The sequence below is a fragment of the Protobothrops mucrosquamatus genome, unplaced genomic scaffold, assembly GCF_001527695.2.
Source record: "Protobothrops mucrosquamatus isolate PMUCROS unplaced genomic scaffold, P.Mucros_1.0 scaffold858, whole genome shotgun sequence".
In the NCBI taxonomy this organism is placed as follows: Eukaryota; Metazoa; Chordata; class Lepidosauria; order Squamata; family Viperidae; genus Protobothrops; species Protobothrops mucrosquamatus.
Window position 1 is genome coordinate 180,306 of NW_015387113.1, and position 16,897 is coordinate 197,202.

The 16,897-nt window shown below is 38.2% G+C and overlaps 2 protein-coding genes across 2 annotated transcripts in view; both read left to right on the plus strand.

Annotated features, from left to right (window-relative positions):
* PRORP (protein only RNase P catalytic subunit) overlaps positions 1 to 6,930 on the plus strand; it is a 46,003-nt gene extending 39,073 nt beyond the window's left edge. Inside the window, exons 5-7 of the mRNA XM_015819080.2 lie at positions 3,986 to 4,134; positions 6,141 to 6,336; positions 6,728 to 6,930. Of these exons, the coding sequence (XP_015674566.1) occupies positions 3,986 to 4,134; positions 6,141 to 6,336; positions 6,728 to 6,856 (474 nt within the window). The 3' untranslated portion in view covers positions 6,857 to 6,930. The remainder of the gene's footprint in view (positions 1 to 3,985; positions 4,135 to 6,140; positions 6,337 to 6,727) is intronic.
* A 1,382-nt stretch (positions 6,931 to 8,312) lies between these two features.
* The window catches only part of PSMA6 (proteasome subunit alpha 6), a 12,246-nt gene continuing 3,661 nt past the window's right edge, over positions 8,313 to 16,897 (plus strand). The window contains exons 1-5 of the mRNA XM_015819081.1: positions 8,313 to 8,481; positions 10,238 to 10,332; positions 10,839 to 10,920; positions 12,313 to 12,468; positions 14,353 to 14,531. Of these exons, the coding sequence (XP_015674567.1) occupies positions 8,406 to 8,481; positions 10,238 to 10,332; positions 10,839 to 10,920; positions 12,313 to 12,468; positions 14,353 to 14,531 (588 nt within the window). The 5' untranslated portion in view covers positions 8,313 to 8,405. The remainder of the gene's footprint in view (positions 8,482 to 10,237; positions 10,333 to 10,838; positions 10,921 to 12,312; positions 12,469 to 14,352; positions 14,532 to 16,897) is intronic.

Here is a 16,897-nt window from a genome sequence, read left to right on the forward strand (position 1 = left end):
AGAGGCATAAAATAATTCATTTGCATTTAATTGTAATGGTTCAAAGAATGTTCGGAAAAATGTTCGGCCCTCCAGCACGTTCACTTCATCCAATCTGGCCCTCTTTGAAAAAAGTTTGGACACCCCTGGCCTAACGGAAAAGAAGCCAGACTTAAGCATTTCCACCATGCTGTACTGACGTCTCTGTAACCTTAATAAATGTTTTTAGGAAAAAATATGCCTGAAAGTCCTTTTAAGTGTTTCGTTAATCAGACACTTGACAATCATCAGTGGTGATGCAAGAGACCGTTTGCTTGTTACAAAGTTCTACAAAGTTAATTTATTTGGAATACTTCATGTGTTTTGGCATTCTTTTCATATTGAGGGAGAATAGTTTCAGTAATTTTTCAAAACAAATTATTGTTGCTTAAATGGAAGTCAAAGAAAAATGTATCTTATGGCAATAAAATTGGAAATACAATCAATTATACCTAATGGTTCCTAGAAGCTAAAAAAGGAAATCCAGTGCCTAGCTATATATTTGAAAATGTTTTTAGAGATAATTTTATGGGAAGCAGTGCAGAAATATATATTTTTTAAAAATTCTTCAGAAGAACAGCACACACATACAAATATAGATTATTCATTATGGCATGATTTTTTTGTTTCTAGGCATCTTGAAGACAGGTATTTTTTGGGTTTGCTGCCTCAGCTTTACATATTTATCTCTTAAGATTCTATGGAAGCATTGCTTTTGTAGCAATAAATTAAACTCCAGGAACTTATTCTCATTTCTTAAGGAGTTGGAAAAACAATGTATTTTCCTCTTGAATCCATTCTTACAATTATTCTTATAGCAGTGAACTGAACAGATACTTTATATACAAGCACAAAATGAATCAATGAAGCATTTCAAACATTCCACTGCCACCCCCTTATAAGGATGAAATATTGTGAGTACTTCTCATACCACGAAAGGTAAATTCACCTGAAGGTGACTTCCTTAACTGTGACAAAGCTGTAGCAGGTGATTAGCTGTTTACTTGAGTCATAATTTCTTTGTGCCTTCTTACAACACTATTGAGGGAATTCCCATCTGAGAAATCTTTATATGATCTGAGAAGGAAGGCATGTACAAAAAAAACCTGACCTTTTTAAAAGCATGACTTGCGTGTATTTTGCAATTTATAGTCCATGACTGGAATCTGAGACTTTGGAGTAGTGTTCCTGATTTATACAGTAATTCTGTGCACTTTTGATTTCACATAACCAGCTTCTACATTCTAATTAATTGCAGGGGTATTGAGACTATATTGCATTGCTGTCAGAGATATAATCATGTATGTAGCTTTTATGCCCAGGTACACATCTGCACTTCTGCTGTTCAAATCATGTATGTCTAGTCCTCAATCTATTCTGGGATATAATTAAGCCATTTCTCATCTATACAGTACTAATACCTTGAATCACATTTATAATTTGGTGGAAGCATCTGCTATTCCTTCCATTTTCATTTATCATGTATACCACCCACCCAATGATGTTTACAGTCATTGTAAAGCTGTTTTGAGAATTTATGTACTTATTTTAAATTTATGTAGTCTGCCATCTCTCAAAACAGGTGATTCTGGATGGCATACAACAAAGTTAAAACACAGTAATATCAAATAATTATTATTTTAAAACATTAAAAATGATAAATACTTACTGCTAAATATTTTGAGAGACTGTGACCAAAGAGGTGAGGAAACCACTTTGTTCTCCAGTGCAGTGGCTATAAAACATCATACTTTAAGCCAGAAGTGTGCAACTTTGATAACTTTAAGACCTGAGGACTTTAATTCCCAGAATTCCCCAGCTAGCAATGCTGACTGGGGAATTCTGCGACTTGAAGTCCACAAGTTTTAAGGTTGTCAAGGTCAGACACTCTTGCTTTAAGTTGTTTCACTCAGGTTCGTGCAAGTGCAAAACATGGATCTATATCAGAGGTCCCCAACCTCTGGGCCCCAGCCCAGTAGTGGACCGTGGTCTACTGGCCACCTGGCCGCAGGAGAGGTTGGCCAGTGCGCACGTATGTACGCTCACACCCCCTCACTTGCACTAGCACCAGGGCCACAGGGTGCAAAAACAGGACACCACGCCACGGGGCGCAAAAACAGGCTTCCACTGTGCTTCGGAGTGCCAAAATGAGACAACGCCGTGCCTCGGGGCAAAAATGGGATGCTGATGCTGCGCCACAAGGCATGAAAACAGGCTGCCAACACACTGCGGGGCGCAAAAACGGGCCGCCACCACTCTGCAAGGTGCAAAAATGGATGCCGCCGTGCCATGGAACGCAGAAACAGGGCGCTGCCACACCACAGGGCACCAAAACGTGCCGTCGCACTACATGGCGCAAAAACGGCTGCCACAGGGCACAGAAACAAGGCGCTGCGCCATGCAAGAATGGGGTAGGGCTAGTGAGTATCACGCAGGTGCTAGCCCCACCCCATTTGTGGCGGCTCGCAGCCCCACACGCACACGTGTGTAAAATGCTTCACCACCACCCCTTTTCCTCCAGTCCGCCAACCGACAAAGATTGGTGACCACTGCTCTATATCACTTCAGCTTCCACTATCACCACACATAAAGATCATGAAACCAACACTGGTCTCAAGAACAGGAGGAGGAGGAGCAAGAGACATTTTACATTTCCCACAATCATCTTTTCCATCCACCAATCTTCTCAAATGTACTGAATCTTCAAAGTTCTGTGTTTGTCACAATCTTCAATCCTGCCTCAGTGCCATTACAAAATAAATAAATAAATTATATTAGATTTCATTTTAACAATTAAAATAATTTGCCATTTTTCTTATGTTTAAAATTTTTTTGTGTCTTGTTTGCTAAGAAGCAGTTAGGCATGTGAGTGGAACCAAATAGGAAATCCTCCTATAGCCCATCATAATAATATCCAATCTTTAAATTAAATGGAAGAGCAAACTATTAGAAAGAGAAACAGACTGATGAATTTTAAAATACCTTTTAAAAAGTACCTCTTACCTACCGTATTTGAATATGAATTGCTTTTGTACAAACATATGGGATATTTATTATGCAAGCATATGGCAAATGGAATTCTTTTCTAATAATATTCATATTCTTATTATTCCCTTTGTGATTTAGGTGAGATTATCTTAGATTTCTGTAGTCAGGGTTATTGCTTTAATACCAATTTAATTATGCAGACAGGCTAAGCATCTGAGTTAAGCAACCCAATTTAAGGAAAGAATTCTTAAAACAGTGCAAAAGTTATGTGATCTGGAAGATTTTGTCATGTCTTAAGTTTGGGAATACGCATTAGCTGGAATTATGCAACATACTGAACTACAAAATAACAAATCACTTTCACCCTAGCATGTTCTGGAACTCAGTGGTTCGGTTTCATGTTGATCCCAGAAGACTATGACAATTGGATCATCATGATTAAGATACGTAATACTGTACAGACAGACTCTAATATTGCAGGAAGGCAAGGTCAGGAAGCTGAATTGTTGCAAGAATACACAAAGCTTAAGTTAATTCAGAATTTCTTTCTGATATGGGGTAAGTTCATTGTCTGAAAGAACTCCTCAGACATCTAACTTTATGCCATTCTTGTAACAAATGTCTTTCCTTGCCTTGTTATGTCCTCTTCTTCCTGCTGTGCTTCACACCTAGGCAAATCTGTAAATGTTATAGTTTCAGTGTGATCATTTTATTTACACTTTTTCTCAAGGAAACTAGTAAGTCAGAAGTATGAAAAGAAGAAAAGCCACTCAGAATATGGGTGTGGTGAAGAACCTTCTCCATTTTCAGCCAGATTTTTCTAAACCCAACGTTTTAACAAATTTTGATTTTTTTCAGTTCTTCATAAATGCCTTGGGAAAGACAAATCTATAGGGATCATACCTGTGATTATCACTAATCTAGAAAGAAAAGAATGAACAAGATCCACATTTTAAAACATTCTTTTCCCCCCACGTAGCTGCTGGATGTGGTCTTCTACCTAGCACAGAAGTATAATCGATTGCTTGTCCTCGGGCGGAGACACATGTTGAACAATTCATTTCAGTGGAAAAAAAGAGACATGGATGACATGCAGAAGAAAGCAGACTTCTTCTTTACTAATAATACGTATGTTATTTGATCTTTAGAAATATTTGCAATAGTTCCATGTTGCAATATAAGCATTGAGGTTGAAATTAACAAAAATAGTATACTGTATTTCATATATAACAATGATATACTGTATATTCTTGATATACTGTATCTCATTTTGCAATTGTGTAATATTTTCCCATAGAGTAGACAAATGCAGCCTTTTCATTCAAGCTATTTTGTCCACAACAATGCATGCCTTGTTTACCAGACAACAGCTTTGCATACCTAATTACGTTTGAATGTGATAAAGAACCAGACTGTTAAAACCCACAACCCATAATGTGTTTTTTATTTACAAATTACAAGAAAAATTGACAAAACAACTATATATCCAATTCCCCCCCAGCTAACAATACCATTAATAGAACAAAACATAGAAACATGTAGATGTTAACATCTTTAAAATGTTAACATCTTTAACGTCTAAAGATTTTCCCATAAATCTGTTGATAAAAATGAATACTCTGTTCCAAAAAGATATCAACTAATCACATAACCAATTATATCAATCTATGAGATTCTTCAAATTTTTACATCTCCAACAGAAAAAATGAATATGACACAGTATCTTGTAACTGGTCTTTTTTTAAGTTCGATTTAAATACAATTTAATAAACTTCTTATCAAATGGAAGTTTTCAATTTAAAACAAAAAATGTTGACATACATTTCACTGCTTATTTCTTTGTTTCTCTGTTTATTTCTTTGAACTGATAGGAAATGTAATTACCTATTTTTAGCTAAAATCATTAAATTGCTGTTTATTAATATAATATAGTTGTACATATTCTATCATAAACTCTTAGAACAAATCCATAGGGAAACCAGGAATCAAAATACTTCACTTGGAGAGCTATTTAGTAGAAACTAAAAATGTTCCCTGGTGACTTAAGCATTTAGGTTGGATGTCTTCAGATTTGTAATACGAGAGCAATTCGGAAATAAACCTCCGTTTGGTTATCAATGACAGACACTCGCAAATACAGAACTTTTATTATACACATTAGAAAACTACAACATTACGTTACTTTTTGACATAATCGCCATTCAAATTGAGGCACTTGTCATAACTTCTTACAAGGTTTGAAATTCCTTAGTAGTAGTTGCTCAGCGCCAAATCTGGGCTATAGGGAGGGTAATCAAAAACATCCCAACGGAACTGCTTCAAAAGTTCTTGGGTGTGTCTAGCGATGTGCGGGTGAGCATTATTGTGAACCAACACCACAGCATGCCCCAACACTTGTTACAGATGGCTTGTCTGAGTTTTCGTAATGTTTTACAGTAGACCTCTGAATTGATGGTCGATTCATGCTCCATGAACTTCACTAGCAGTACTCCTTTTGCATCTTCATATTTGGTAGGATTTTCTATGGCATCACTTCCATTATGGTGTTTCACGATAATGCTCACCCACACACCGCTAGACGCACCCAAGAACTTTTGAAGCAGTTCCATTGGGATGTTTTTGATCATCTCCCCTATAGCCCAGATTTGGCGCCAAGCGACTACTAAGGAATTTCAAATCTTGTAAGACGTTATGATAAGTGCCTCAGTTTGAATGGCGATTATGTCGAGAAGTAATATAATGTTGTAGTTTTCTAATGTGTATAATAAAAGTTCTCTATCTGCGAGTGTCATTGATAACCAAATGGAGGTTTATTTTCAAATTGCCCTTGCACATTGTTTAAGTATGCAGGGTTGCACCCTTGGTCTAAATATTTGGTACTGTTACCTTGATCTAAATATTGAATGCTATTACCTAGCTATTTCATATGTTCTATTGTACATGTAAATTGTAAGTATCAGTATATGCATACATATAAGTAAATAGATAACTATGATATGGACATAATGGTAAGATTAAGCAAGTTAAATGCCTCATGGTTAGAATCTTGAAATAATTATTTGAATCAGTTCTATAGTACTTTACTGTGCAATTGTGTACATAATATTTCTGTTTGCCTTTTTTTAAAAAAATAGGTCTAAAGATGATCCATTTCTGCTCTATGCCAGTTTTCACTCAGGTGGTCACTGTATGATAGTAACTAGAGATCTATTACGGGATCACAAAGCTGTTCTTTCTAATAGTGTTACTCGTCGCTTATTTTTTAAATGGCAACGTGGACATCAGATGGTGGTATCAAGCTACGTACCAGGGAAGATTTTAACATTTGAGGTATTGTTGCACATATTAGTGCTATTCTTGTTTAATAATTATCTAGCAGCAGTCTTTGTAAAGAAAACCCAGATTATTTTTTCCAATAAAAATATCCTTCAGCATAATTTGTAATGTTTAATATTTATACATTAGTCTACTGAAAGATTGCTTTTGGATTACATTCCTTTATGAGAAACTATTTTTATCAATGCTGTGCTTGTCTCCTTACATAAAAGAGGGTGAATGTATAGATGGAGATGGGGAGGGTACAACTTGGTTCAACTTAGATCATTGCTACTAGCCACTCGGAGGATACCAAGTTTCCTATCTTTGGTTTAAAATATATTATTCAATCTTAATATTCTTGTGTAAAATGTATAATGCAGCCCTGCCTTTCATTATTTAACAGGATGCTTTGCCATACGATACAATTGTGCAGACTGATGGTAACACATGGCACATTCCCTATGATGACAACTTGTCCAAGAGAGCTTCTTATGAAATTCCAGTGAAGTGGCTCTGTCTTCGAAAGAAATAAAAGATGCCCTTTTTTTGTTCAGCGTGAAAATGTATGCATGTCACCCTTATTTGAAATAAATTCCAAATAAACTAGTTAAAATATATTCATTTTCTAAGACAACAGACCTGGATTTAACTGAATCCCTAAGTTACATCAAAAATACTTAATTCTACAAATATTGGAAAATATTTATAATTTATAAATGGTTCTTGATAAATTGATAAATATATTTGTTGTTGAAACCAATTGCTTCTTTGATGGCTTATGAGTTGTATATTCTTATTTCTCTGCTTTTCACCAGTAACCATATATTTTTCTTAAGTTTTTCCTTTCCAGACGTTTCCAGATGAACGTCTTGGCACCATATTGCTCATCTTATGAGAAACAATTATTCACTTTAGAATTTGACTATTCACATGCTCCAAAATTCTGTTTGATGGGTTGTGATAAACTTTGCTGACATAAGTAGAAAAGCAGGGAGGGAAGGAAGGGCACTAAATATTGGAAGAATGACTGAGAAACAGCCAGTTCTGTGTTAAGTATGCTTATGGAATTTCCAGATTATACAGCTTCAAGAATGGAGATACATGAACAAAAATTAAGTACAGATAGAAATTTACTTAAATGTAAATTTAAGACATAAATGGATCAACTCATTTGCTGCAATTCATGAAAGATTACACCTTTTAATAATCAATCTGTTAGTTGGAAAAGGTGGTGCCAGACGCCTGATTTCTTTTTTTGTCATAGATCAACACAGCTCTCCTTCATTGACAGCAGTCTGTTATTGTCTTCTGAATCTATTTCTTTTTCTTGGTTTTTAGTCTGTATAAGTAGCTCTGGGAACTCCTAGCTTGCCACCCAATTACTAACCGTGCCTTGATTATCTTGAAATCGGTCTAAAAAGTCTTTTAAAAAAGCAACAATCCTAGCTCGATTACACGATTCCGTAATGAAGTACAATCTCCTGTTACTCGATTTCCAAAAGTTTCGTCACGAAACATCGATTCACACGTTCAAACAGCTACCGAAGTTCTGCGCCAGAATAATCGCTCTTTAAGCCAGGGGTAGTCAACCTTGGCGCTTTTATGACTCGTGGACTTCAACTCCCAGAATTCCTGAGCCAGCTAAGCTGGCTCAGGAATTCTGGGAATTGAAGTCCACGAGTCATAAAAGCGCCAAGGTTGACTACACCTGCTTTAAGCAGTCGCACGTGCCATCTGTCAAAAAGCGCTTTTTACTCTTGCCCCTACTCTTAAAGCGCATGTGCGGCAGCAAAGAAACGTTTAATTTCACGTTTTGGTCGGGCGTGATTATCGTTGCGTCTGCGTCTGCGCGTGGCATGCCGTGACTAAGGAACAAACGAATAGGAAACAAAAGTACTAGCTCTTCCGCTTCTGGGAGGAAAGTCTCCTAGCTGCGCCTGCGCGAGAGCAGGTAACCCGGAAGTACTCCATCTCGCTTACTGCCCCCCCCCCCAGCCGCTGGAAGTAGAAATCTTTTGCATGCTGTGTCTGCGGGCAGTTTCCCCGCTGTTGCTGCTTCGTTTACTTTTTTCCGCGCGACCATGTCTCGAGGGTCCAGCGCCGGGTTTGACCGGCATATCACTATCTTTTCCCCCGAAGGGCGCCTATATCAAGTAGGTAAGTGAGCGGCAAAAACCGCCTCGTCATGATGCAGGACGGCGCTTTTCTCTCTCTCTCTCTCTCTCTCTTAAAAGAGAGGAAGAAAATGCACAGCTACTCCTTCCTTTCTCCGAAGTGGTGCGCCGACAGAGACACGGCGTCCAAAGAGACCGTATTGCAATCCCAATGGCTTTTTAAGCCATTCACCTGCTGTATAAGGCGCCTTGGTACTTTTCTTCAAAGTAAACGTGTGGGCGGTGCTGCTTGAAAAGACGACCAGTTTTCGACAGCGAAAACCTTTTGTCGTTGCTCGAAAGCGAAAGCGAAACAAAACGAGCCGGGAAAGTGAGGATGTATCCTCAAGCGCTAGTAGAGGGGGAGAGGAAAATAAAGCTGCGAAACTACTACTTTCCCCACCTGCGAAAGTTTACCGCAGGGGTAAGTCAACCTTGGCTCTTTTATGACTCGTGGACTTCAACTCCCAGAATTCCTGAGTCAGCATAGCTGACTCAGGAATTCTGGGAGTTGAAGTCCACGAGTCATAAAAGAGCCAAGGTTGACTACCCCTGGTTTACCGCTTTGTGGCTTTTCCTTCTCAGTGCTGACTTTGTGGCGTTACTCTGAATTATCAGGATTAAAGCTCAGATGATGCGTTGTACTACAGTTTACATCATTCCCAGCCTTCTGCAATATTAGCTGCACAGTCTGGGAAGCTGTAGTCCACTACATTCAAAGGTCCCCAGTTTGAAGAAAGTTGGTAAAGAAGTAGTCTGCTTTCCTTCTGGCATTTACTTGTGAGTCCTTTTAAAATTCAGAATCTATTAGCATGCGGAGGTATGCTTCTGTGAAGTTTTATGAGGCTTATGAGTTATTGACCCCCACATCTACCCCAAATAGTCTGTGAGTCTGATTACATTAAAAGAAGGGGACGACAGAGAATGAGGTGGCTGGATGGAGTCACTGAAGCAGTAGGTATGAGCTTAAATGGACTCCAGAAGATGGTAGAGGACAGGAAGGCCTGGAGGAACGTCCATGGGGTCGCGATGAGTTGGACACGACTTTGCAACTAACAACAGCTGATTATATTTCTACTATATTTTGCATGCTGTATTTTTATACACCAAGCAAGAATTGTGTTAGAGTCATAATTCTGTATGAAACTCAGTTCAGCACCTGATAGTACAGACAAATGTGAATACAGAATATGAAAATTCTAAATAGCAACAGCACTTAGACTTATATACCGCTTCATAGTGATTTACAGCATTCTCTAAGTGGTTTACAGAGTCAGCCTATTGCCCCCAACAGTCTGGGTCCTCATTTTACCAACCTTGGAAGGATGGAAGGCTGAGTCAACTTTAAGCCAGTCAGGATCGAACTCTTGGCAGTGCTGAATTAGCCTGCAATATTGCATTCTAACCACTATACCATCACAGTTCAATTATAGCTATCTGGATGTTTCAGATAAAAAATACAATAGCATCACTTTTAAATGGTACAACATTTAGTCTAAGGCAGGGGTCCCCAACTCCTGGGCCATGCAAACAAGTGGAAACCAGGCTGCACAAGCGAGCAAAGCCACATCCATGCACATGCGGGATCCAGGCAGGTGTGAAATCACACCCTTCCCAGTCTGCCAAAAAAAAAATGCTGTCCAGGGAACCAGTCCTGGCACCCAAAAGGTTGGGGGCCATTAGTCTAAGACATGGTTTGTATCTGATGCTGTCGCTGCTACAAGTACTGATGGTAAAATCTGTGTTCAATATATCACTAGAATATGCATTCAAGGCCATAAACCAGGGTGGACTGACATCAGTAGCTGTTCGTGGAAAGGACTGCGCAGTTGTTGTCACACAGAAAAAAGTACCTGTAAGTATTTTTTAGCAAAACCTTTAGTATGAGTGTATGGATCATCCTTGACCATATGCATGGCTGACTTGTATCTTTGTTGTTCCTTGATTTTTAATTCTTCTGTGCTTTGGTCTTACTATTGGAATTGTGTAGAGGGAAGGAAGATCCAGATTTTGAAGTTAGGCAAGTGTATTTTACTTGGAGAGTTGTAGATTTTCCATAATGTTTAGTTCAAAAGATAATTGAAAATTGTTGTTATAAATTGTTATGATAAAATGAAATTATGATTATGTCACTGGAATCAAGAATATTTTAAGAAGAATTTTTTTCTAAGTAAATGCTCCTGTTCTCAACCATCAAATGTCCTAATATGACATGAATTAGATATTTTTCCTTGTTGAAGTAAAAAAGAAACCTTATTCCATGTTAATGATGTATACCTCACTACCTCTATGAGGGAGATGGGCAGTTAAAAAATCTGATAAAATAAACATCTTAAAATTGTGTTTTGTTTTATCCTTTAGGACAAGCTACTGGATTCGAGCACAGTGACTCACTTATTCAGAATAACTGAAAATATAGGATGTGTAATGACCGGAATGACAGGTACAACGTAAGATAGTAAATAGGATGTACAGAAGTGAGGTATCTCACTTTATTTTTGTTTTAAATAATGCTTTAGTATTGCAGAATCAAGATTATGGTCTAAAGCAGAGGTCCCCAACCTTTTTGGCACCAGGGACTGGTTCCGTGGAGAGAGGTTTTTCCGTGGACCGAAGGGTGCGTGGTTTTGTGTGCTGCCTGCATTTTACGGATCCGGCTTTGCTTGTTTGTGCAGCCCGGTTGTTGGCATGCCGCGGCCCGGTACTGGTCCACAGACCGGGGGTTTGGGGACCCCTGGTGTAAAGGCAATAGAACGCATTTTTAGAAATGGTATTAGGCTTTTAGATGGTACTAATTTTTAATCTCATCCACACTTTTTAAAGTGCCTGGGAAGGGGAGAGAGTAGAATAATGATATTTCAGATTTGGAAGGATATGTTTTGGGCTACAGTAATCCTCAACCTATGGGCATTTGTTCAGCAACCATTTGAAATTATGATGATGCTGAACAAATAGTTATTATGGCCTGTCCTCAGAGTTCCAGCCATCCTGGCAACCCCGTGATCACACGATCTTGATCTGGGCACTTGGTAATCAGTTCATACTTAAGACCAGCTGCAGTACCCCACATAACATATTTGCCATTTGCAATCTTCCCTGAAGCTTCCCCAGAAAAATCAAAGGGGAAGCCAGCAGGGAAGGTTGTAAGTTGGTGGTGTAAATCTCCCCTACCTGCGCACCTTCCCCAGCCCCTCTATGCTCATGCTGCAGCCAATCATGCACCCTTCTTGGCCCTTGTGGTTCCTCACTAACGTGCCTACATATCTGCGATGTGCCCTCTACAGTCCATCCTTGCGCGCCCCCCCCCCGACTTTTTCCTCCTGCGTACTTCCTTGCACCTTCCCTCACACCCTCCTTGACCCACACTGGTTTTTATACGCTTCCTCTCACCATTTCTGACCCATACCACGCCCCTTTCACACCTTCTCCAACCTGCGCTGCACCTCTTCACATCCTCACTTTCCCTGTCCTCCCTGTCTTAAGTGAATTTGTTAAGTGGATTTGGCTTCCCATTGACTTTGCTGTCAGAAGATCGCAAAAGCTGACTCTGGGACACAGCAATATTGTAAATACATGCCAAGGGTCTGAATGTTGATCATGTGACTGTGGGAATGCTGCAATGGTCATAAGTGTGAAAACAGATTAGTCACTTTTTTCAATGCCATTGCAACTTTGAATGGTCATTAAACGAATGGTTGTAAGTTGAGGGCCACTTGTATATTCTTAGGAATATAAGAATAAAAAAAGCCTTTTATTTGGATTTAAGTTTTTTTTCCCTTGCAGTTATACTATTATAAGGCATATGAGAATGATTTTGGATCTTTTATTTCAACAGCGGACAGTAGATCCCAGGTGCAACGAGCCCGCTATGAGGCTGCTAACTGGAAGTACAAATATGGTTATGAGATTCCAGTGGATATGCTATGTAAAAGAATTGCAGATATTTCTCAGGTCTATACACAGAATGCTGAAATGAGACCTCTTGGTTGCTGTAAGTATAAATATAAATTGAAAATAATAATAAACTGTTGGAGGCTGATATGTAATGAAGCTAGGAAATCTCATCACAACTCATCTCCACAAAATATTTTGGCATATATAAAATTCATTTTTTAATATTAGAATAAAGGTTGGTATTCTGTTATCAATCATTCTGTTGAACGCACAGGGTTGCAATCTGCTGCCTTTCTTTTTCTTTTTTTCCCTGTTACCCTTTCTATGTAGTTTAATTAGTATGGTCTGTGCTTTGGGATTATAGATGTTATTGTCAAAAACGTCTGGAAGACATCAGATTGTGTACTTCTAACCTATCCCATACAATTCAGCAGTCATATTAATTGGAAATTGCACAATCTTACTTATTTTCATTCTCTTGGTTTATTTCATAACTGCAGCAATGTATGTCATCAATTTAATTTTATAGAGATGCTTACTTGACAGATGAATATTAATGCTGCTTTCAAATGAATATGCTTTCTGGCATACTGCATCCCAACCATAAGAAAATAAAGAGTGAATTCTCATACAAAAGCTTTATAGACTTGTTCCATTTTAAAATGTTTCCATTGATCTGGATGCTTTACTTTTTGTTACACCACTATTCTTGGGTTGGATCCCTGATTATACAGTACTAATCAAATTTAAAAAATATGCATCAAATGAGATTAATGTTTACTGTTCTTCAGAATAACAGGCTTGGCTTTTTAATGTATTTTACCCTAAAATGCTGACCGATATAAATTTTAATGCGATGAGTTCATTTAATTGAATTTTAGTTGTATTTGGATGACAGCATGGGGAATTGTATTTGTTCAGTGTTAATCTAAGAGACAGTAGAATGATTTTATCATATGAGCTAGTGAAGCAATTTTTTAAAATGCATCTTCTTATGTCAAGGGTGCAGAGTCTACTGATGATAGATGTGTCTGCAGTAGGATTAATCAGCTATCATTTTCTTAGTTTTGCCTGGATACAGTATTTTCTAGAGTTCCTGATTGTGCAACATTTAGTCAGATACTGGCTCAGGAATTCTGGGAGTTGAAGTCCACGAGTCATAAAAGAGCCAAGGTTGCCTACCCCTGCGCTAGACTAAACTGGCTTTACTGTCTGTCTGGCAAACTTTTGCTTACATTTTTCCAAATCCACAGAACTGATTTTACAAATACAGATGTTTAAAAAGGAAATATATTTTAGATACCATTTGAATATGAGCAATAGTTCTGCTCTTAATTAGGATGCTGAAGTCTGACAGAAAGGAAACAATTTAAATAATGCCTTTGTATGAATTTTTAGCATTAACCAGACTTGAAATATTTATATTGTTCTTGCCATTGGACTATAAATCTACTAAGAGCTGAAGAAGATGCAACCACTGCCAACAGAATTATAAGGAAACTGAAACAATGCTAGTTTGTTTTTCTCTTAAGGAAGGAAAGGAGGGGAGCATGTATTGTTGGGCAGGAAAAGGTTGAGCTTGGCATTTGCAAACAAGGTTCTTGATTATCAAGAGTATCAAGAGTATTTTTGGTTGCTAGGCTTCTAATCTTCCTTACAATTCTCAAACTAGGAACAGCAACAATTGTTGTACAACTGTTCCAATAATTCTAACCTGCCTACACTTTCAAGTTTGGGAAGAAAACAGTGAACCACATCAGAATTGCCATACTGAACAAAGGCTGAAGTTTATTCATGCATGTTATATATAAATGGTGTATTAAAAAAATCTTGATTAGAACCAGCTTCTTTGAAAAAATAAGAAAGCTATCTTTGTTTATACATTAGCTGATGTTAACTCTTCAGAGTCACAATGTTGATATGGCATGCCATATGTAGTTAAATAAATGAAATAAGCATCCAAATTATTATTTCCTCAAAGGCGTGATTATGATTGGCATTGATGAAGAAAACAACCCTCAGGTGTACAAGTGTGATCCAGCCGGATATTACTGTGGGTTTAAGGCCACAGCTGCAGGAGTCAAACAAACAGAATCAACTAGCTTTCTTGAAAAGAAAGTGAAGAAAAAATTGGACTGGACATTTGAACAGACAGTGGAGGTAAGTCCATAGGACAGGTTGCCTAGGCTTAATGGGTTGCAATCTCAAATGGAAGAAAGGGTTTGTGATGGATGCCCTGTTTGCTTCAGTGTGGTCACTATCACTATATAAGACCTTTTCTTCTAAGTGGTATGTTTAGAGTAAAATTTGCTTGTGTGATTTATTCTCATCAGTATTTTCTATTCTAAAAACCCTGAAATGCATCCCAACCGGCATTTCATCTTTCTACAGCATGTTGCTAAACCCAGTTGAATACACAGGCAGATGAATAACACTTTTTATTTCTTGTGATAAACACTGTTGTCTTCCTTGGCAGAGCTTTCCTTTAAATCAGTTATTGTAATGTCAATGATGAATTAATATTGGAATACAGTTAGTCCTCACTTAATGATCATTTGTTCAGCGACCATTTTAAGTTACAGTGGCACTGAATGAATATGTTATGGCTGTTGCAGTGCCCCCAAAGTTGCATGATCAAAATGCTTGTCCACAATTAACTACCACAGCGTGTGCTTCATTTCCCCCCTTACCCACTTCTCTCTCCTCCAGCTTTGCCCTCTTGGCTTCCCTTGTGCAGCCTCCCCAAAGCTCATGAGGCTGCATAAAGGCCTCGTGAAGGACCAGCCTCGGCTAGGTGCACCTCAGCAGTAGGAAGAAGAAAGGCACTGGTCAGGGAGGGTGCAAGGGTGTGTGTGTGTGTGTGTGTGTGTGTGTGTGTGTGTGTGTGTGTAAGAGACACCGTTTGGGACAGGAAAAGTGCATAAGAGTTGCTGTGTGACTCGGCACGGAAGGGTGCATGAGGTGCAGCATGGATCAGGGAGGGTGCACAAATGAGCATGCAGTAGGAAAATTCCCTATTATAAATAAATAATGGGTGGTTAAATGTGATATATAAATAAACATTTAACGAAGAGAAGGACGAGGGGGGACATGATAGCAGTGTTCCAATATCTCAGGGGCTGCCACAAAGAAGAGGGAGTCAAGCTATTCTCCAAGGCGCCTGAAGGCAGGACAAGAAGCAGTGGGTGGAAACTGATCAAGGAGAGAAGCAACCTAGAACTAAGGAGAAACTTCCTGACAGAACAATTAACCAGTGGAACAACCTGCCTCCAGAAGTGGTGAATGCTCCAACACTGGAAGTTTTTAAGAAGAGACTGGACAGCCGTTTGTCTGAATGGTGTAGAGTTCCTGCCTGGGCAGGGGGTTGGACTTGATGACCTCCAAGGTCCCTTCCAACTTTTTTATTATTATTATTATTATTATTATTATTATTATTATTATTATTATTATTATTATTATTATTATTATTATTATTATTATTATTATTATTATTATTATTATTTCTGTTGTGTTGTTAGAGATGCATTTGGCATCTAACTTACTAGTATGGCAGCTGTTAAACCATGCAGGGGCACACAGTATTCTGCTGCGGAGTAGACTAACCCTGGTGCTGATGACCTGAAGGTGGCAGCTGAAGCTCCCCATTTAGTTCCACATAATTTCTGGAATATGTTGTCCCTAGTATTGATTTTTGCTGCCGTATTCTCTCTAGGTCTACCTTGTAGGAGAGAATCTGGTCCAATGTTACTCCAAGGTACTTTGGATGGGGATTATAGGAAAGCAAGTTGTTGTTTAATAGACCTTTGGGGCTTCATATGCTAGTTTGATGTTAAGGTGGAAGCACATAGGTATTGTTTTGCTGATGCTAAGAGTGAGCCTTCAGTTAGTGAAGAATTTTCCCAAGATTTTAAGATCATTAAACAGATGGTTGTCTGCCGCCTCCATGTGTTTTTCTTGTGCTGCTATGGAAAAAGCATTGGAAATCTCTTTTCTTCCCTTTCTTTCAAGAAATCATCGTAAAACAATAAAAAAAATTAGAGTGGGTAGATAAATTTGTAAAGACGTTAGAAGAAAAGATTGTGGGATAATGGCACATTGTGTAGAATCAATACTTGTCAAAAAAAAAAGTGAAAATGTTTTGTTATTTAAAACGGAGAGCCAGGTATGGTAGTGGAATCATAAAAATAAACTGGGAATGGGCTGCTTAAGCGTATGTGGTAAAACAAGAACTGAAAGGATTGAATGAATGGATAATAAATGATAAAAGAGAGTGATCAGTTCAAGGAGAGTAAATGGGTTGTGAAGGCTGAGAAAGTTGTAGTTGAGATTCTCAAAAAGAAAGGTGGAAGTTTAAAAATAAAACGTGAGCTACAAAGCAATGTAGGACAGGGTGAAAGTATGTTATCTTTTTTTTAAAAAAAAATGAATGGGTTGACTAATTTTTTTTTTATTCACTTTCACTTTTAACAAGAGATTCTTTAACTTTTCCTCATTTCCAGCCATCAGTACAGTAGAACTAGTATATT